This window comes from Scyliorhinus canicula, chromosome 19 (genome assembly GCF_902713615.1).
Source record: "Scyliorhinus canicula chromosome 19, sScyCan1.1, whole genome shotgun sequence".
Taxonomy (NCBI): Eukaryota; Metazoa; Chordata; class Chondrichthyes; order Carcharhiniformes; family Scyliorhinidae; genus Scyliorhinus; species Scyliorhinus canicula.
The window spans coordinates 17116823-17137864 of NC_052164.1; the positions used below are offsets into that span (position 1 = coordinate 17116823).

General features: G+C 47.1%; 2 protein-coding genes across 3 annotated transcripts in view; both read right to left on the reverse strand.

The window, feature by feature from the left end:
- Positions 1 to 1225: 1225 nt before the first annotated feature.
- LOC119954539 (inactive phospholipase C-like protein 2) overlaps positions 1226 to 21042 on the reverse strand; it is a 276466-nt gene continuing 256649 nt past the window's right edge. For both annotated transcript variants that reach the window (XM_038779853.1, XM_038779852.1), the window contains exon 6: positions 1226 to 2780. In XM_038779853.1, coding sequence (XP_038635781.1) covers positions 2595 to 2780 — 186 coding nt within the window. In that variant the 3' untranslated portion in view covers positions 1226 to 2594. The remainder of the gene's footprint in view (positions 2781 to 21042) is intronic.
- Positions 13725 to 14873, reverse strand: LOC119954540 (vesicle-associated membrane protein-associated protein A-like). The gene has a single exon (XM_038779854.1). The coding sequence runs from the start codon at positions 14871 to 14873 to the stop codon at positions 14478 to 14480; it is 396 nt and encodes a 131-aa protein (XP_038635782.1). The 3' UTR covers positions 13725 to 14477.

A 21042-nucleotide genomic window follows, 5' to 3' on the forward strand; every position in this document is an offset into this window, starting at 1 on the left:
CCAAGGCTTCACATAGAGTTAATAGTAGAACATCGCTAGGTAGAAATTGAAACTATGCATTCAGAGGAGATGCCGACACAAATAAAAGAGGCAACGTTCAGAATTCAAAGAATTCCAGTGTTCAAAATATATAATCTGTGCAGTTAGTCTGATAGCTTTGCATGGGTTTGAATTGTACAAACGTGGCACAAAGGAGGCCATTGGGCCCGTTGGGCTTTGGGAGATGGGTCATGCGCAGTTCCACATCCCCTGCTTTTTGTTTGTAACCTTGTGAAGTTCCTCAGCTACAAGAAAGTGTCAAACTCCTCTTTAAAATTAATTACGCAATTAGCTTCCACCACTCTTTCTGGCTGAAATTTCAGAACGTGACAACTGGGAGGCAAAAAACAATTCTTCTAATTTTTGCTCCAGATTACTTGCCAATGATTTTAAATCCATGACCTCTTGATTGATTCTGAAATCCAGTAATGATATTGATTCAATAATAGCTCATTCATTCTTTCCTTAGGTAAAAGACAGCTCACAGATTGTATCCTGTGTAATTTGTTACTCCACAGTACAGAAACAGGCCATTCGACCCAATTAGTCTGTGCCTGTGTTCATGCTCCACCTGAGCCTCCACTAATCTTAATCTAACATTCTAAAGCATCTGTTCACTTCAACAGCTCCTTGTGGTAACAAGTTCCACATTCTTCCCACTCTTGCGTACAGAAATTCATTTCTGAAAGACATTGTGAAGGTGCCTCTTATGGGCGGCACAGTGGTTAGCACTGCTACCTCACAGGGCCAGCGACCCAAGTTCAATTCCGGCATGTGTGGAGTTGGCACTTGCTCCCTGCATCTGCAGAGGTTTCTCCCGGGTGCTCCGGTTTCCTCCCACAGTCCAAAGACGTGTAGGTTAGGTTGATTAGCCATGCTAAATTGCCCGTTAACATCCAAAGATTTGTAGATCAAGTGGGGTTACGGCGATAGGGCAGGGGATTGTGCCCAGGCGGGGTGCTCTTTCGGAAGGTCCGTGCAGACTTGATGGGCCTCCTTCTGCACTATCGGGATTATGTGGCCTTCATTTTGCAACCCATTGTTGCTATTTCCATAAATAAATAGTCCCCCCCCACCCCTCCAATTAATCACACCAAGTTGGCTGGAGCATATAATGCATGGTAATCACTCACTTTTAACTGGTTCCTCACTGTTAGCATTGAATTGTGCAACATATCACACCTCATAAAGCTGGAAGAACAGTTAGTTTATTTATAATGCTTTATCTTTAATAGCAGCATAATGACATCACCGAGAAACTCAACAAGAAAGATACTAAAATAAAAATTCTTCTGCCCGTCTTCTTTGTACATGGGGAGGGTGGGCAAACACTACTGCCGTGTCAAGTCCGGAGACTCCTACCAGTTTTGTAGTTTGTTAGTTTTGAAGGTCATGACTATAAATGCAAAGAGGCTTCTGCTCTAGGTGGTTAATGACTCTCATCCACCCCTCATCAGCACCTGAAGATGGAGAGGCCAACAAGTTGTCAGTCAACATTGAAATGTCGAAATTCAGAACGAGAACCATAAATATTATTTTGCGTGGCTTTATCACGGAGAGACACACTTTATTGGGTGGGCGATAATGTTCTAGTCACAAGAACTGGAATTTGAGACAGTGATTTGGATCTGACAAGTCCCTTTGAAGTGAGGTTGAGATGGGAGTACGGTGACTGTTTTACAGCGAAAACACGTACAGTTCATCTTCACCGAAATAATGAGTGTTTTGCATGGCTGGTGATGAAAAGTTAGCTCGAGCTCCAATCTCAGACTGGAAGTGACATAAATATTGGAGGAACTCGGTACAAATATTTGATCTGCAATAAAGCTTTCAGACGCATTTCAGCATCAACACCTGGGGTTAGATTTCCACCTATTCAGGAAAGCAGGAAACATAGCACCAGTTTTTATGTGATCTCTAAATTATATCTGTTGACCTGCTTAAGATGCCCGAAAAATATCCAGAATAGAATGGAATTTTGAATTCCAGCAGACTCGCTGCTCCATCTGTCTCTCGGCCTTCCCTTCATGGATGACAGCCCAGCCTCCGTTCAACCAGCAAAAGGATGTTGCTAAAATCCAACTATTTAATATTTATATTTATCGATTCTATGGGATTTTTTGTTTCTTCTATGTTTCTATAGAGGAACAGCAAGCTTCTACTTGGCAAGTACCTGCAGCAGCACAGCCAAAATTAGGAGCTCACTGTGGAAGGAAAGACATTGTTACATCCAGATGCCCACCATTACAGCTAGGCTGAGAGTAAGTCTGGAGCCCCATCTCGACTTGGGTCGGTGCTAAAGATAGTGATTTAACAGTCGGCCCTCGTTGAAACGCGACAGTGGCACTGCTTTCAAGTACGAGTGGTGACTCGGTAAAAGCAGCACTGTTTGCAAAGTACATGACCTCGGTTCTAAAATGAAATGCCATTGAGACGACTGTCAAATCCAATTCATGTCGAACAAAATCACCTGTCAGTGCCTGAGGGAGCTCAAGCAAGAACGTGTGTGTGTGTACATTATTTACAATTTTCTGTCATTTCTGTGCCTTCTGAGGTCAGCAAGACCCATTGTCACTTGTGTTTTCACTTTCGGGAATGCTCTCCAGAGTTCCCCGTGTTCGGAATAGGTCTGGGGAAGTCGAGCCATTTTTATTGATGCCACAGGACTGTGCTGCATAGTGGATCTGTCTCAGGTTATCCAGTGCGTCGTTCTTTGCGTGCTTCAGGAGATCTGCTTGACCCTGAAAGAGACATAAAAACACACACGCGTTACTCACGCTGAGTGCCTATTCTGTTACTTTCGCTCCCAGTTGCTTTAGCAGCGTCAACCAACCCGGCGTAATTAATACTCGAGTGTTGTTTGAGTGGTAATGACCTGGAGATCGCTGCCCATCAGTGCGGTGGAAATCAAAATGAGAAACAGATTCAGGAGGAAACTGGATGGGCACTTGAGGGAAATAAATTAGCTGGGATACAGGGATAGAGCGGGAGAATGGGACTGATGGGATTGCTCGACAGAGAGTCAGCATGGGCTCAATGGGTTGGATGGCTTCCTGTGTCATAATGACTGAGTGATAGGTGTGTCTTTTTAAAACTGACTGCAGGGCAGAAGTGAGAAACAGACAGATTGAGTGCTCCTTCATTGCCACAGATTGAACTGAGCTGCTTTTTATTGCAACTCAGCATTAAATAACGCAGTGCAATTCTGTTTATTCCCATCAATCTGTTTGCAATGTTTAAAAAACCACTATCACCGGGTTTATTTTAAGCACTGTGGCTTCCTTTAGCTTCTGTTATCAAGGAGCTAGAACACAGGAAACGGAAATGAAACCCTGCCTCTCATATCCTCACTATTGTTTCATGTGCAATGCATCAGAATCAGAGGTCCGTTGCGTCGCTCATCCTGGCTACAAGCCCCCTCTTCTCCACAGAGATTTGGAATTTCACTTGTGAAGGAAGCAGGCAGAGGCAGTAATGGGGCTGTTCTTTTACAGGCAAATTGACCATCCTGTTGTGTGGCACGAAGTGGGATGGATTTCGAACAGATCTAGTAACTCAAAACTGGGAATTTGTGAGGCGCTGTGGGCCATCAGCAGCAGCAGAATTGTACACAACAGTCTGTCACCTCATAGCCCTGCATATTTCCCGCTCTAGAATTACCACCAAGCTGGATTATCAACTCTGGTTCAATAAAGAGTGCGTGGGGGGGGGGGGGGGGGGGGGGGGGGGGGGCACACGCCAGAAACAGCACCAGCCATACCTAAAAATCAGGGGTCAGCCTGGTGAACCGACAGCACTTCCATGCCAAATAGCTGAAGTAGAATGCAATAGATGCAATTCTACAATAGATGGAGCTAAACAATTTCACAAGTAATGGATCAGATGTAAGCTCTGGAGTTAGGTCCCATCCTATTGTTAATGGTGATGGACAATTAAACAACTCACTGGACAAGAAGAAACCTCCATAAATATCCCAATCCTCAATGATGGGGAGCCCAGCTGAAGGTGGATTTACAGGTCATGGAGTCACGTGTTCATTTTGCCCCCCCCCCCCCCTCCCCCCCCCCCCTACCCTGGGATCCGAAGGCCAAAGTCCACATTGCTCTTCCCACCCCCCATCCCTAGCACATACTCTCCCTTCCCACCCCGTGCATACTCGCTCTCTCTCGACCCACCACCACCTCGGTGAGCAGAAGGGAGAAGTTGAAAGTGTAGGAACAGGAAATGTGTTGGCCATATAATTTCTCAATCTTCTATTACTTTGTTTTCCACTGTATTAATCGTTTGTGTCACAAACATCAGTAAAACTCTGGACTGGATTTGGCGGGCATATTCGCTGTGGGCACAAATTCCATCATGGCCGCTATCTGGAGAGTGCCAGAATGGGATTTGCGCCTACGAGATCTCAGTTTGAAATCTTCAGATCTTCCCTGGCCCCGCCGGTGGAATGATCAGGTTCACGCCCTTGGTTTCCATATTATTTATTAACAGATACATACCGAGCTCAATGCCGCAACATCTGCCCATGGCGTATCCTCCCACCCAATCAGCCTGACATCACAACGAAGCGAATCATGACTGGTTTGCAAAAACAAGAACCAGTCCTGATGACCACGCAGGAGTGGAGAGGTGTGTATACCCCTGGGTGGTGAGGGAAATGGCTCGGCAATGCCCTGGCACCGCCAAGCTGCCAAGGGACTGAAGTGGGCACTGCCAGAGGGCACTTCCAAGTGGGCTCTGGAAATGGGGAGGGGGGGTGACCCTCCTTCATTCTGGGGGGCTCCCCTTATGTGTCATTAGGGAAGAGAGGGGAGGGCCCTGATAACAGGGCAGGGTGGGGAGGGGAAAAGAGGCGGGGGGGGGGGGGGGGGGGGGGGGTGTGAAGATAGCGTCCCCATATACATCCATAGCTGGGGAAAAATTGGGTGGAAAATTCCGCCTTATGTTTTTTTTTACAAAAGTAAATAAGATTTGTGGTGGTTGGCATTTTATTTGAAACCACGAATCATTGAATCGTTAGTCTTTAGGCTATTAAAAACATCCATTACAGAGGTTTACTTACAAGATATGAAATGAAACTGAGTAAATAAGAGTTAAGATAAAGATCAGTAATAATGGCATAACAAACTGAAAGGGCTAAATGGCCTCCTCTTGTTCCCAAGTTCCGAGCTAGATTTTAATGAATGGGGCTCAGCACATGTGGACAAGCATTCATGCATCAAGTGCTTTCTCCAGTCAACTCAGGTTTCAAAGAATCATTCATCAGCTAAATCAATGGCTCGCACAGCACCTCTCCAACTTTCAAGTCTAAGGGTTATAGGTCATAACAAAGTACCTTAATTCCCAGTTCACATTTTACTCTGTATGGTACATTGTCAATGGATCCCTTTTATTTTTTATTTCTTGTTCTTGGCTCATGTGTGTGCAAATTTCGGTGTAACAACATTGTTACCAGTCAAATGTAAATATCCAATAAAAATACTGTTTAAAAAAAAGTCATCCGGTCTAGCAAAGGTATCAATCTCAGTGCCCCAAACCATGCTCAGGCCATTTATGGATTTACATTCAAGGAATCAATATCTAAAGCATTTGTAACTGCCACTATATCATCTTTAATAGTGAAAATGAATACAAAATTCATTTCAGCCATACCCCCAATCCTGACCACCATGCTAAATCTTTCAAAGGACTAACTTTTCTGGCTACAAACAGAACTTGTAAAGTTTTAACTTGGTCACCTGGTCAGCTGTTTTTTCCCCCAATAAATTTTGCATTCAATTGTGGCTTTGCTTTAATTTCAACTGTATCTAATACCTATACATGCAATTTTGCCTATGTTTTACACTTTGTGAAATATTTATTTTCTAGGTTACTTTCTGACTATGTAAATAACAATCTATCTTCTCTACAACTTAGTTTCACCAACCAGCATACCCCAATCTCCATTTTTAAAACCCTTCTTTATACCTGAAAAATTGAATCCATTCTTACAGCAGGGAGAGCAAGGTGTCTGCAGCAATCATTTTCTCAACCAAAATAAATGACCAATTGAATCACAAAGCCAGGCGGCGCCTCACAGGTGGAGGCTGATGTCAGGGTCGGCTCATTGTTGAAGGAGCCTGGATGCAAACGTGACATAAACTGGACACACACAAACTCTCTCTCTCCCACACAATCAGCATTTTCCCACTGGGGTGGGATCAAGGTGAAGATGGGGAAATGGGGGTGAAGGAGGGGGATGAAAAGGCAGGGGGGGGGAAAACAGAAAATGGGGCGGTGAAGGGGGAAATAGGGGTGGTGAAAGGGGAATATCAGAGCAGTGAAAGGAGGTAGGTGACGTAGAGGGGTATTTTAAATGCCCACAATCTTGATTCCTGTTACAACGGGCTGAGATTTGCAGATGCACACCTCAAATCCCAGCCCTGCCCCCCATGAGCCATTCACGCTCGCACTTTCTCTGACTTTACTCTCAAAAGCTGGATTCCAACCTCTGCCCCCGCTGTGCTCAGATTCAGCACCGTGGACTGGGTCTCCTTCTGATTCCGTACTGATGCTCCTCACTGCGCAGATACTTAGCAACATGCAGCATGGGAAATGTATACCAACATGCAAATGTCTCTATAACGCCTGCACAGAGCTAAGAGTCGCAATGCATCAGGTAAGTCCCATGATCAGAAACAGTGGGCGCAATTCTCCACCCCCCACGCCGGGTGGGAGAATAGCGGAGGGCCTCCCGACATTTTTCACGCCCTCCCGCTATTATCTCCCCCCCCCCCCCACACCCGAACCACGCCACGAATCGCCGCTCGCCGTTTTTTACGGCGATTCTCCGAGGCCGATGGGCCGAGCGGCCGGGCCTTCACGCCCGTTCCAACACGGCAGCAAACACACCTGCTCGCTGCCGTCGTGAAACGGGCACCCGATGCCCGTTTGGGGCATCTAGAGGCCCGATTGGCATGGGAGCATCACGGCTGTGCTCGAGAGGGGACAGGCCCGCGATCGGTGCCCACCGATCGTCGGGCCAGCGTCCAAAACAGACGCACACCTTCCCCTCCGCCACCCGGGAAGATCAAGCCACCACGTCTTGCCGGGCGGCTGAGGAGAAAGATGCGAACTGCGCATGCGCGGGTTGGCGTTGTCCAACCTGCGAATGCGCGGCTGACGTCATCGGCCGCGTCAGCCGCCGTGACGCTCAACGTGCCGCCATGACGCACGGGGCCACGCTCCTAGCCCCGCCCGGGGGGGGGGAGAATCGGCCCCGGAAGTGGCCGTGAAGGCTGCCGTGGGTCACGGCCTGTCCCACGGTAGCCTTTACGATTCTCCGCATTTGCGGAGAATCTTGCCCAGTGTGTTTCATTGTCGATCTCCCCCTGAGCTCAGCATATCAGTTCAAAAGACAAGGTTGGAATAATTGCAACCATCTGCAGCAAAAGTGGCGAGACGGTGATACAGCTCGGCCTCCTCTCGAGGTCCCCAGCATCAGAGATGTCAGTCTTCAGTGTATTTGATTCACTCAACGTGATATCAAGAAACGGCTGAAGATACCGAATAAGGCAAAACCGATATGCCCTGATAATATTTCAGTAATAGCATTGAAGACTTGTGCCCCAGAATTTAAAAGCAAGACAAATCCAGTCAATTACCGCCCCATCAGTCTTCTTTCAATCATCAGCAAAGTGATGGAATGTGTCACCGACAATGTAATCTATTGCCCCTTACTGAGCAATAACCTGCTTGGGGACGCTCAGTTTGGGTCCGCCAAGGTCACTCAGCACCTGACCTCATTAAAGCCTTGGTTAAAACATGGACAAAAGAGCTGAAGAAGCAAGGCGAGAGTGACTGCCCTTGACATCAAGGCTACGTTTGACTGAACGTGTCACCAAGGTTCCCTCATGAAACTGGAGTCAACGAGAATCAGGGTAGAAATTCAACCCTGGTAGGAGTCATACATAGCACAAAGGAAGATGGTTGTGACTGCTGGAGGTCAATCATCTCAGTTCCAGGACATCACTGCAGAGGTTCCTTAGGATTGGGCCTAGGCCCAATCATCTTCTGCTGTTTCATCAATGATCTTCCTTCCGTCAGAAGGTCAGAAGTGGGGATGTTCACTGATGATTGCACAATGTTCAGCACCATTTACAACTCTCCAGGTACTGAAATAGTCCATGTCCAAATGCAACAATACCGGGACAATCAGGAATGTGACGAAATACCTCTCCACTTGCCTGGATGAGTGCAGCGCCAACAACATTCAAGAAGCTTGACACCATCCAGGACAAAGCAGCTTGTTTATTTGAAACGCCTTAAATGTTCACTTCCTCCACCAACAATGCACAGTGGCAGCAGTGTATACGACCGACAGGATGCACTACAGCAACTCACCATGGATCCTTCAATAGCACCTTCCTGCGACCTCTACAACCTAAAAGGATAAAGGCAGCAGATGCTTGGGAACAACAACACTTGCAACTTCTCCTCCAAGCCACACACCATCTTGACTTGGAACATTATCACTGTTCCTTCACTGTTAATTGGTCGGATTCCTGGAACACCCTCCCTAACAGCACTGTGGGTGTACCTACACCACATGGACTGCAGTGGTCTAAGAAGGCAGCTCACCACCACTTTCTCAAGGGCAATTAAGAATGGGCAACAAAGGCTGGCCTAGCCAGCAAAGCCTACATTCCATGAAATAATTTTTCAAAACCACATCACATCTTTATTTCAAAGTTACAAGCTCAGGAGTGATCAAGCATTTGACAGTGTCAACCAGTTTGGTTGGGTTAAGACATTTACAACATGCAGTATGTCTCAACCTTGAAGGGACATTGGTCATAGAATCCCAACAATACAGAAGGAGGCCATTCAGCTCAATGAGTCTGTACCAATCCTCTGAAAGAGCCCACCTAGACCCACTGACCCACCCCATCCCTGTAACCCCGCGCCTTGATTACGGCCAATCCACCTTACCTGCACATCTATGGTCCATGGGGGGATACCTGAGCAACCGGAGGAAACCCACGCAGACAAAGGGAGAAAGTGCAAACTCCACACAGTCACCCGAGGCCAGAATTGAACCCAGGACCCTGCCATTGTGAGGCAGCAGTGCTAACCACTGTGACAACACTGTGCCAGGGATTAATGTCACCCCTACTCTTGGCATTAACTCACTCTACTGAAGTTTCTGAACAGATTAAAGACAAAAAAAACACCAATATTTGAGAGTGAGTGGCACAGACCAGGAAGTTCCTTAGTTTGATACCCTGGTCTGTGAAGCAGTGGTAGATCTGGCCAGGGCACCATAAAGGAGCAATCAATACAACTGGCTTGAACTCCCCCTAGGCTAGCAGACAAAATGAACACGTCCAAGGGCCCCGCTTTACATCACTGTCCAATGACCTGCAATGGCATCCACTGTGGAATGATCACCAGGTGAGGGCAAGATTAGCCAGGCTGTGATGCCCCTGTTGTAAATTAGCCTGCCAACTCTCACCAGTGAGGTGCTCAAGTGAAGGATGGGTATCGGAGTGCTGGCAGCAGCTGTGAACCAGGTCCGTTGCTGTCCCTACACTCTCAGTGAGAGCCTTCACCTTGACGTCAACCCATATGGAAACACCTCATTAATCATTGCTGTCTGCAAGATCATTCTGCAATTGTGCAAACACTACAAATGGAAAGGAACGTATCCTCAGCACAATCAGCTCCCCCTGCAAATAATCCAATATTGTGATTTGACTTTCTCTCATGGACTCATATCCACCTGTATATCTATGCAGATTTCATTTCCATTTGTACTAATTTATCAAGATGATATGGAACAGCTGGGGTTGTCATATTTTTGTACTTTCATCTATTTGATTTTTAGCATCTTCTCTACAGATTTACAGACAAGAACTGTAACCTTCCCTGCTCATCTCATGTCAAGATGATACATCAACTGACCCACAACTCTGACTTTCTTATTTTGTCCTCTTACAGTCTTCCCCCATGCCATCGTTAACCAGAGTTCCCCATTCCCCTCGCCCCCCGCTTCCTCCGAAAGCTTCTGATCCAATTCCGCAATTCCCTGTGGAGAGGAGGTGACTGAAGAACAGGGGGGCCGGGGGGGGTTGGGGAAGAGTACGCAAATACACACTCACAGCGTACAGCACTGTGATACAGTGTCTATCTTCCAGTCGGACCATTAGTCAACCAACGTGAGTTGAATCCATCTCAAATACAGGGTTGTAGTAGCCTGTTACTGGATTAGTAATCAAGGTGGAGGTCCTGTGACGGAATGGGTGATATCCCCGTCTCTGAGCCAGAAGCTCCATGTTGGATTCCCGCTTCTGGACCGGATGACCTTGGAAGCTGCATTCATAATGCGGTCAAACAGGTCGACTGTTGACCTGTAAATCCCTCCATTGCACCAATAGCAGGTGGTAAGAGGGAGAGAACCCCCTGGTCAGCCATGCTTGATGTGGGTGACATCCCTCAAGCTATCGCCTCTGGATTCAGGATAGCGACCTGTTCCAGGAAAAGTGAGTTACAGGAAGCAGACAAAAGCACGCGAGTCGCCCGCCTGATTCGTCTCTGGACAAGGGAAGACAGTGCAAGTCGGAATAATCCAAAGACACAGACATGTCCGAGCAAAAGTGCTGAAATCCTATTAAGGCAGCTGGGAAATTTAAATGCAGTTAATTAAATAACTGGAATAAAAAGCTAATATTGGTAATGGTGAAGATGAAATATCAGATTGTTGTTGGAAAAACTCCTTCTGGTTCACAAATGTCCCTTAAGGAGGAAATCTGCCGTCCATACTCTCGCTGGTCCACATGTGACTGCAGACCCTCAGAAATGTGTTGATTCTTTTGTGTCCTCAGGAATGGCCCAGCAACGTGTATTCAAGGTGGTAGCTCCCCACCAACTTCTAAAAGGGCAATTCGGCGTGGGATTGCTCCAGAGAGCTTTTGGAGGAAATGATTCCAACATAAAGTAAATGAACAGCCTGGTGTGAGACTGATTGCCAGTAACAAGAGCTTTGAAGGCAAGAAAATCCCCACCATGCAAACACATGGGCCCACATCAGGAACACCCGCTTGTCTTGCTGCATGGTTGCCCACCTGATCTTCCACCTTGTTAACAGTTGGCCATGGCTATTGGTACTCGTGCTGGCTCAGAGACTTTGCAGCCATTATTATAGGCTGGAAGCAAGGCACATGAGAGGTATGGTTTGTAATACTTTAAACTCACCACAGAGGGGCACCACACACACTCTTAAACACCCAGGCCCGCACATCCAATCTTCAAATTGAAAATAGAGTGCATCATTTAAAACTTTCCGTTTTTCTTGTGCAAGTGCTCCATGTTCAAGCTAATTAGGCCTGGGGCAGCAATAATAATAGTGTACTGTACCCCTGTTGCACATGCCACAGTTCGAAAGGCATTTAAAAAAAAACACTATTCCACCTAACCTGCACATCTTTGGATTGTGGGAGGAAACCAGAACACCCGGAGGAAACCCACAGTTACCCAAGCCGGGAATCAAACCTGGGACCCTGGAGCTGTGAAGCAACTGTGCTAACCACTGTGATGCCCTCACATTCTGATTTCTTACTGGACAGGAAAGGCTGTTGAGGTGCAGAGCACAGTCCACCATTCACATTGATCTGTGCACGGCATGCATTCCATGTTTTTCTTTTTTTTTTCTTTCTTTTTACATAAATTTAGAGTACCCAATTCATTTTTCCAAGTGGCAATTTAGCGTGGCCAATCCACCTACCCGGCACATCTTTTTGGGTTATGCGGGCGAAACCCACGCAGACACGGGGGAGAATGTGTAAACTCCACACGGACAGTAACCCGGGCCGGGATCAAACCTGGGACCTCGGCGCCGTGAGACTGCAGTGCTACTCACTGCGCCACCGTGCTGCCCCCAGCATTCCATGTTCTTCTCAGCATGTAAGCCAGCATTACAGAAAATTAGTGGGGGGCGGGGGGGGAGAAAGAGGGGGAAATCCCCCCCCCCCCCCCCAAATCACTTCAAAACCAGTGTCAAAAACACGAAGGTCGGGATTCTCTGAGCCTCCGTGCTGCAATCGCGCTCGCCACGGGGGCGGAGAATGGGGCGTCGAACCCACCTTCCCGCCATTCTCCGGCGACTGGAGAATTGCCGCCAGTTCCTCGGCGGACGGCCGGCTGAGTTCCTGCCGGCGTGGTTCACGTATGATTCCACCCGGCGGCAGCTCGGAGTCACAGCTGCAGTGACCGTCCTGGGTGGGGGCGGGGAGGGGGGGGGGGGGGATCCGTCACTGGGGGTGGGCCTCCACGACGACCAGGCCCACCATCAGGAGCTACCGATCGGCGGGTGGCGTGATCTGGGGGGGGCCTATTTCCCTCGGTGCCGGCCCGCTGTGTGGGTCCGCCATGTCGCGCGGGGCCCTGTATCGGCAGCCAGAGCTGCGTAGAACACTCCAGGGCCCTGCCAGCCCCCTGCAAAACAGAGAATCACACTGGACTTCCCAGGAAAAGGTCCGGAGCGATTCACGTCAGTTTTCTGCTGTTTTGAATATATTCCTAAATTAACAGAAAGCTGACTTTGGAAGCCTGCTCACCCCAGGTTTAAAATATTGTTCACTGGGATAAAGATTTATTCATCTGTGCCTCCTGAGTGTTACTTGTATTATTTGCAAACTGGAAGCAAAGACTGAACTCCTATCCCACAGGGCGCTGAACTCTGTGTCGACTCAGCTCTGCTCTGGTGTGGTGTGCAGGACTTGCTGCTTTGCCGAGTTCAACGCCATTATTTTTAGACATCCTTCCAATCTCATGGGTAGCTCTCCAACACCCCCCCCCCCCCCCCCCCCAAGACAGCTCTCCTGTAGTCATGTTGAGCATCTGCCATCATCTTTCCCATTATCACATTCAATAGGAACATGTGAGTGAACTCTCCCAGCCTGTCGCATTCAACAGGGAGGGATTGCAGACTGGAAACTGGGCTAGAGATACTGTCGCATGATTTTCTACCCTGTACAGGGTCGGTGAATTAACCGGAAATCTTGAGCTACAAATGCATTTGGTCCACGTCTTTCTATCAAGAGGCTTCACCCTGTCTGTAACCACCCCCCTCTCTTACTCCATCCCTTCCGCACCATTGCCAAAACAATCGCAAGCATCTGCTGTCACGTTCTGTATTGTGATTTAATTAGACCAACACCTCTGGCTATTTTTTTAAAAAACTGCTTCTGTTAATCGAAAGAAAAATTCAACACTTGCTCCCCTTCATTGGTTGACAGTCTGTCTGCTTTGAAATGGAAGCGGAACACCTGTTCTGTCAGTTTCAGGCTTATAGGGGTGGCAGTGGCATGGTGGGAATGTCACTGGACAAGTAATCCAGAGGCCCAGGCCAATCCTCTGGAGGCATGGGTTCAAATCTCGTCCCAGCAGTTGGTGGAATTTTAATTTAGGGATTAAAAAACTGGAATGTAAAGCTAAGTTCAGAAATGGTGACGAAGAAACTATCATTGATTGGTGCAAAAACAATCTGGTTCACTAATACCCTTTGGGGAAGAAAATGCACCATCTATCTGGCTCCCCCAGATGAATCAAGCAACATCCTGACATAATCATACCTCACAAAGGCCCAGACAACACCACATAGAATTCCTACAGTGCAGGAGGCGGCCCTCTGGTCTTCGGATCTGCAATTTTTTTTTTTTTTAACGTGTTAAAGATTTTATTTTCGTTAAATACCATGGGACAGGATTGGTAAGAATGGAGAGCTTTCAATCAACATTTGCCTCACGGGGGATGTTTCTGTAGCTAGGGGGAAACTCTGCATTGATAAACTTGTCAGCCTTGAGCAGCGAGGAATGGGGGGGGGGGGGGGGGGCGGTGGGTGTAAATTACAAGGAGGCACCTTTTCTTCAGTACATCTCTCATCACTGGTAAACAAGTGGCATGAGCAACCTGACTATGAAATGAAGAATTTCAAGAGGTAATCCAGCAACAGGTAACAAAATTTAAAAGGATTAAAATAACATTTACAAGACACTTAACATTTCATTCAACTCTTATTAAACCACAGAGAGAACAACTCATTATTTCCAAGGACCTTTATGCAAAACCTTGAGACACTTGCTATTGATGTTTTGACAATGTACAACTCCAATTATCCAAGAATTGAAAGTAATCTGTGTGTTCTAACCGTGACATCATTAAAGGCAAGGCCTGTAAGATGCTGTACACAAACATGGTCACTGTGAGCCATACTACCAATAATATGGCAGATCAACAGAACATTTCAGGCCTCAATAACTTGCATGCTTCCTCTACAAGATGAATTTCCCTAGAAAGAATCCAATGAAAATGGCTGCAATTACAACAAGGAGGGAGGGAAGAGCATTGGAGCCGTTTTCTCTGAGTGAAACATGAGATGTGGAAGACACTGGGTTGCCTGACTAAGCTGCCTTCCTCAGCCTCAGTCCATCATCTCTCAGCTGTCGATTCTCATCTGTCATTTTCACCAACTCCACTTGAAGCCTCTTGCATTCTTCCATTAGTTTCCGCACTTCAGTGTCATCCAGTGAAACACTAGCAGATTTGGGCATTGCCGGTCCATCAAGTTTAGATGCATTCGTTATTGCAGCAGGTTTGCTTGCTTCAAGATCATTAGATTTCTCATTGTCAACAGGCAGTTCAAAGTCACATCTGAGTTTGGAGTCCATGAGATCTTCAGGCTTTGCATCTTTCCATACAGCTTCCATGTCTCCAACGCCAGGAGGAGCATAGACCGTCTGTACCATAAATTTATGTTTGCTTTTCTCATTGGGATCATAGTCAAATGGTTGTAACATTTCGGATCTGCAATGACCCTCCGAAAGAACACCTAGACCCACTCAACCGCCCTATCCTTGTTACCTGCACTTTGATCATGGCCCGCACATGTAACCTGCACACCTTTGGACTGTGGGAGGGAAACCCGAGCACCCGGAGGAAACCCACACAGACATGGGAAGAACGTGCAAAGTCATCCCAAGGCCAGAATCGGACCGGGTCCCTGGTGCTGAGAGGCAGGAGCACTAACCACTGTGCCACCGACAAAATTGACAATGCTTCTGCTCGGTTTTGGACCAGAGACCTTGCGCATATCAGGCGAACGTGATAACCTCCACACTACAGAAGCAACTGGACATCTGTTATCCCAACAGAAGGACAGATCCACTAGAGATGGTGGAACAATATATAATGGGAAGGAAGTTGTCCTGAGAGTCCTCTACATTAACTCTGGGCCCCATGATGTCTCATAGCATCGGGCCAAACATGGGCAAGGAAACCTCCTGCTAATTGCCACCCACCATGCCCCCCCCCCCCCCCCCACCTCAGGTGACGAGTCAGTAACATTGGCGCACTGAGGTTGGTAAGGGTACAGAATATTCTCTGGGTAGGGGACTTCAATGTCCATCACCAGAGAGACTTGGTAGCATCAGTACTGGTCGAGCCCTGGAGGACATAATTGCTAGGCTGGGTCTACGACAAGTGGTGAGGGAACCAAGAGGAGGGAAAATCATACTTTTTATAACTTTTTAAAAAAGTTTTTTAATAAATTTGGAGTACCCAAATACTTTTTCCCTATTAAGGGGCAATTTAACGTGGCCAATCCACCTACCCTGAACATCTTTGGGTTGTGGGGATGAGACCAACGCAGAAACGGGGAGAATGTGCAAACTCCACACGGACAGTGACCCAGTTTTGTGAGGCAGCAGAGCTAACCACTGCACCACCATGCCGCCTGGGCAAATCATACGTGACCTCGATCTCACCAATCTACCGGTTGAAGAAGCATCTGACCATGACAATACTTTTTATTTAATTCATTTTTTTATGGGATGTGGGCATTGCTGGCTAGGCCAGCATTAGTTTTCCATCCCTAATTGTCCTTCAGAAGGTGGTACTGAACTGCCTTCTTGAACCGCTGCAGCCCATGTGGTGTAGGTACACCTACTGTGCTATTAGGGAGGGAGTTCCAGGATTTTGACCCAGGAACAGTGATATATTTCCAAGTCAGGATGTAATTTGGAAGGGAACCTCCAAGTGCTGGTGTTCCCATGTGTCTGCTGCCCTTGTCCTTCCAGGTGGTAGTGGCCATAGGTTTGGAAGGTGCTGCCTAAGGCGTAATGGCAGGAGTGGCCACCTCACGGTCTTTGTAGAGACAAAGCCGCTCACTAATATTTTGAACAGATCTAACAATCCAAATCTGGGTATCCATGGAGTGCTGTGGCCAGCAGCAGAATTGTATTCAACCACAATCTGTAAGCTCATGACCCAGTATATCCCTCACTCTTCCATTACCATCAAGCCTTGTTTAAAGAACAGTGCAGGAGGGCATGACAGGGGCAGGACCAGGCATATCTAAAAATGAGATGTCAGCCTGATGAAGCTACAAAACAGGACTACTTGCATGCCAATCAACAGAAGCAGTATGTGGTAGATAGGGCTAAGCAATTCCACAATGAATGGATCTCATCCAGGACCTGCAGTCCTATCATATACAATCATAAATGATGGTGGACAACTAAACAACTGACTGGAGGAGGAGGCTCCACAAATATCCCCATCTCAGTGGTAGGGGAGCATAGCACATCTGTGCAAAGGACGAGATTGAAGCATTTGCAGCCATCTTCAGCCAGAACTACCGAGGGGATGATCCATCTTAGCCTCCTTCAGAGGTCCCCAGACTCTCAGATACCAGTCTTCAGACAATCATCCCACATGATATCATGGAACAGCTGAAAGAACTGGATACTACAATGGCTATGGGCTCTGACATCAGCCCAGCAATAGTATTGAAGACTCAAACTTCTGAACTAGTCATGCCACTAGCCAAGCTACAACACTTGTATCTACGCAGCAATGTGGAAATTTACCCAGGTATGTCCGGTTTTGAAAAAGCAGGTCAAATCCAATATGGCAAATTACCGCCCCACCAGTCTATTCTCGATCATCAGTAAAGTGATGGAAGGTATCGTCGAGAGTTCTATCAAGCGACACGTACTCAGCAATAACCTGCTGAGGTTTCTGCCAGGGTCCTGACCTCATCACAGCCATGGTCAAAACGTGGCCAAAAGAGTTAGACTCCAGAGGGGAGGTGAGAATGACTGTACTTGACACCAAGGCAGTATTTGAACGAGTATGGCATGAAGGAGCCCCTGAATGTATGAAGTCAGTGGGCATCTAAGGGCAAATTCGCCATTGGTTAGAATGGTACCTAGATAAAGGAAGATTGTTGAAGTTCAGTCACCTCAGTCCCAGTACATTGCAGCAGGAGTTCCTCAGGGTGGTATCATCAATGATCTCCCCCCTCCATTATTAATCCAGAAGTGAGGATGCTGCTGATGATTGAATAATGTTCAGCACCATTCGTGACTTCTCAGATACAGAAGCAGTACACGACCATATACAGCAAGACCTGGGCAATATTCAGGATTGGGCTGATCAGTGGCTGATGTGTGGCATTCACACCACACAATTGCAAGACAATAACCATCTCTAATGAAAGAGAATCTAAGCATTTCCCTGTGACATTCAATTGCATTACCATCGCTGATACCCCCACAATATCATCATTCTGGGGCTTTCCATTGACCAGATGTTGAACTGGATCACACATGTAAATATTATGGTTGCAAGAGCAGATCAGGGGCTGAGAGTTCTGTAGAGAGTAACTCACTTCCTGACTCCCGAAAGAGTGTTCACCTTCAACAAAGCATAAGTGTATGGAATATCTTCACTTGCCTGGATGAGTGCAGCTCCAACAACACTCATAAGGCTTGACACCATTCTGGACAAAGCAGTCTGCTGTATTGGTACCCGTTCCACAAATATTCACTCCCTCTACCAACAATGCACAATGACAGTAGTGTGTACAGGATGCACTGCAGCAACTTACCAAGGAACATTCAATTGCACCTTCCAAAGCTGCGACCCCTACCTGATCGGAGGACAAGGGCAGCACCCACTTGGAAACTCCGTCACCTGCAAGTTTCCCCCAAAGCCACACACCATCCTGACTTGGAAATGTATCGCCGCCATTTCTTCCCTGTCGCTTGGTCAAAATGCTGGCACTCTATCCCTAACAGTGCTGTGGGTGTACCTACACCATGTCGACTGCAGTGGTTCAAGCAGGCGTTTCACCACCGCCTTCGCAGATCCAATTAGGGATGGGCAATAAATGCTGGCCTAGCCGGTGGCGTCTGTAACCCGTGAATGAATAAAGAAACATGGTAGCACAATGGTTAGCACTGTTGCTTCATTGCATCAGGGATCCGGATTCGAATCCTGGCTTGGGTCACTGTGCGGCGTCTGCACGTTCTCCCCATGTCTGCGTGGATTTCCTCCGGGTGCTCCGGTTTCCTCCCACAGTCCAAAGATGTAAGGGTTAGGGTGATTGGTAATGTCCAAATGTTAGGTGGGGTTGCTGGGTTACGGAGATAGGATGGAGGAGTGGCTTAGGTAAGGTGTTCTTTCAGGGGCTGGTGTAGACTCGATGGGCTGAATGGCCTCCTTCTGCACTGTAAATTCTCTGACTATGGCAATGTAGCTGAAAGCTTTTGTTATGACATCTGTAGCCAGTATTATTACTCAGCTGGGTTTCAAAAGAGGTCACTGGCTTCAGCTCAGTAATATTTATTGATCAATAGGATGATTGACAGTTTTAAGAGACTGTAATAAACAATATGCCTTTGATGTGGTTTCTGATTTGTTTACAAACTCACTTGCTTAAAAGATTACAATTTGTTTGTACATTGGAGTAGGTTCTCTTTCCAGTATGAATAATGGCATGTTTGACTTCAGAGTTTCATATGAGAATGTTATTTATCGCGAAGATTTTAAATGAATGCCCATGGTTATTTCATGACCCCTGAGGACTGGACATAGTGGATACTGGGTGAGTGGCTCTGAAGGATGCATTGGGGGCATAGAGGTGGCATGGGTGATCTGAGGGGGCATGGGGTGGGGGGGGGGGGGGATGATGGGTGAAATTTAAGCGGCCTTTAAATCAATTTGGGAGCTGAGCAACTGTGTTCCAGAACTATGGCGGGCCTTCTAACCAGCCCGCCTCCATGCCAACACCTCCCGCACCCCATTGTGGCTTGCAAAATACACTGCAAGCCCGAAATCATAGAAGCACAGAATTTACAGGGCCATTCAGCCCATCGAGTCTGCACCGGCCCTTACAAAGAGCACCCTACTGAAGCCCACGTATCTACCCTATCCCCACCATCCAGTAACCCCTACTTAACATTTTTTGGACACTAAAGGCAGTTTAGCATGGCCAATCCACCTAACCCACACATCTTTGGACTGTGGAAGGAAACCGGAGCACCTGGACGAAACCCACGCACACACGGGGAGGACGTGCAGACTCCGCACAGACAGTGACCCAACCGGGAATCGAACCTGGGACCCTGGAGCTGTGAAGCAACTGTGCTAACCACTATGCTACCATGCTGCCCTGTCCTGTATAATCCTGCATAAAAAGATATAAATCCCCGGTGGAGCCACACATGGATCAGCAGTACATTTCAGAAGGCACTAAAATGCACAGGTCAGGTTTTCCCAGGCCACCACATAAATTCCTGTCTCTGGATTTTAATTTGTTCCTTTGACCTTTGCGGAATGAGGCATTTCGACCTGACCAAAGCAGAGCAGCAACACGAGCTCTGCATTAGTAAACTTGTTTCTAAATGAGGAAAATAGTGGGGGCGGGGGATTACATTTAGTTTACAGTGCGGCACCACAGCTTCTCTGGTGAATGCTGTGGGTTTAAGTGAAGCTGTGTGAATTGCTCTCCCACGGGTTGGATAGTCTCCCGTCTGTGTGTTACTTTCCACACTTTTTCTCTCTCTGGCATCACGGAGTTAGGCTAGGCAATCTGGAAACCCCCTGATCCCCAACGTTCTTCCAAACTCTACACCTGAACTCCACCTTCCCGCACTTCCCAAAACTCACCCTTCCCCCCCCCCTTCCCTCATACACTCTCAAGAGAGTGAAGTGAAAAACGATAAACAGGCATAATTGGTTACACGAGTGAACAGATCGGTTGGTGTGCAGATCCAGAGATAAGGAAAGATGTACATATGGATACACAGTCATTTATAGGTTAGAAAGAGATATAGAGATAATGCAGCACAGATAAATAGAGACCACAAACACTGCTGCTCGAGGATGCAATTAGACAAATCACAAGCATATTATTATCCCCAAATATAAATAACATTACCTCCTGATAAGAGAGTGTCATCGGTATTCCTTGCAAAATCAATGTCTTTCTTTCCTACCTGCATTATATTTGAAGAATGGAAGGGAGGTGGGTCATCATCTTCGCTATCTGATTTAAATCAGATGCACATTGTGTGGTTTCTCGAATGGATGTCATTTGCTTAACCAGATCACCACACACACACACACACACACACACACACACGTGAAAAGGAAACTCTACCCCGTGGCTTCAAAATTAAATGCTGGCAACCATTCTTTTCCTCGGTGATTGACCGTAAATGACATTATATATGTAAATGACAGAGATGTTTCTGGAACCTCTCTCTTTATACACCTGAGGAAGGAGCAGTGCTCCGAAAGCTAGTGATTCGAACAAACCTGTTGGACTTTAACCTAGTGTTGTAAGACTTCTAACTGTGCTCACCCCAGTCCAACGCCGGCATCTCCACATCGTAAATGACACTGACTGTCGCCCGTGAAGGTGGTGGTGGAGCGGTTTTCAATTTGAAATGAAAAACAGAAAATGCTGGATAAACCCAGAAGGCCTGGCAACACCTGCGGAGAGAGGGCGAGAGTTAAATATTTCGAGTCCAGGAACAGTCACGTGGACGCAAAACATTAACTCTGTTTCTCTCTCCACAGATGGTACCAGACCTGCTGGGCCTATCCAACATTTTCTGGTTTTATTTCAGATTTCCAGCATCTGCGGTATTTTGCTTTCATTTGAATGTCCCTACTGGA

Bases quoted from the DNA above. Each gene is read 5' to 3' on its own strand.
- LOC119954540 (XM_038779854.1), bottom strand. From the start codon at position 14,873: ATGTTACAACCATTTGACTATGATCCCAATGAGAAAAGCAAACATAAA.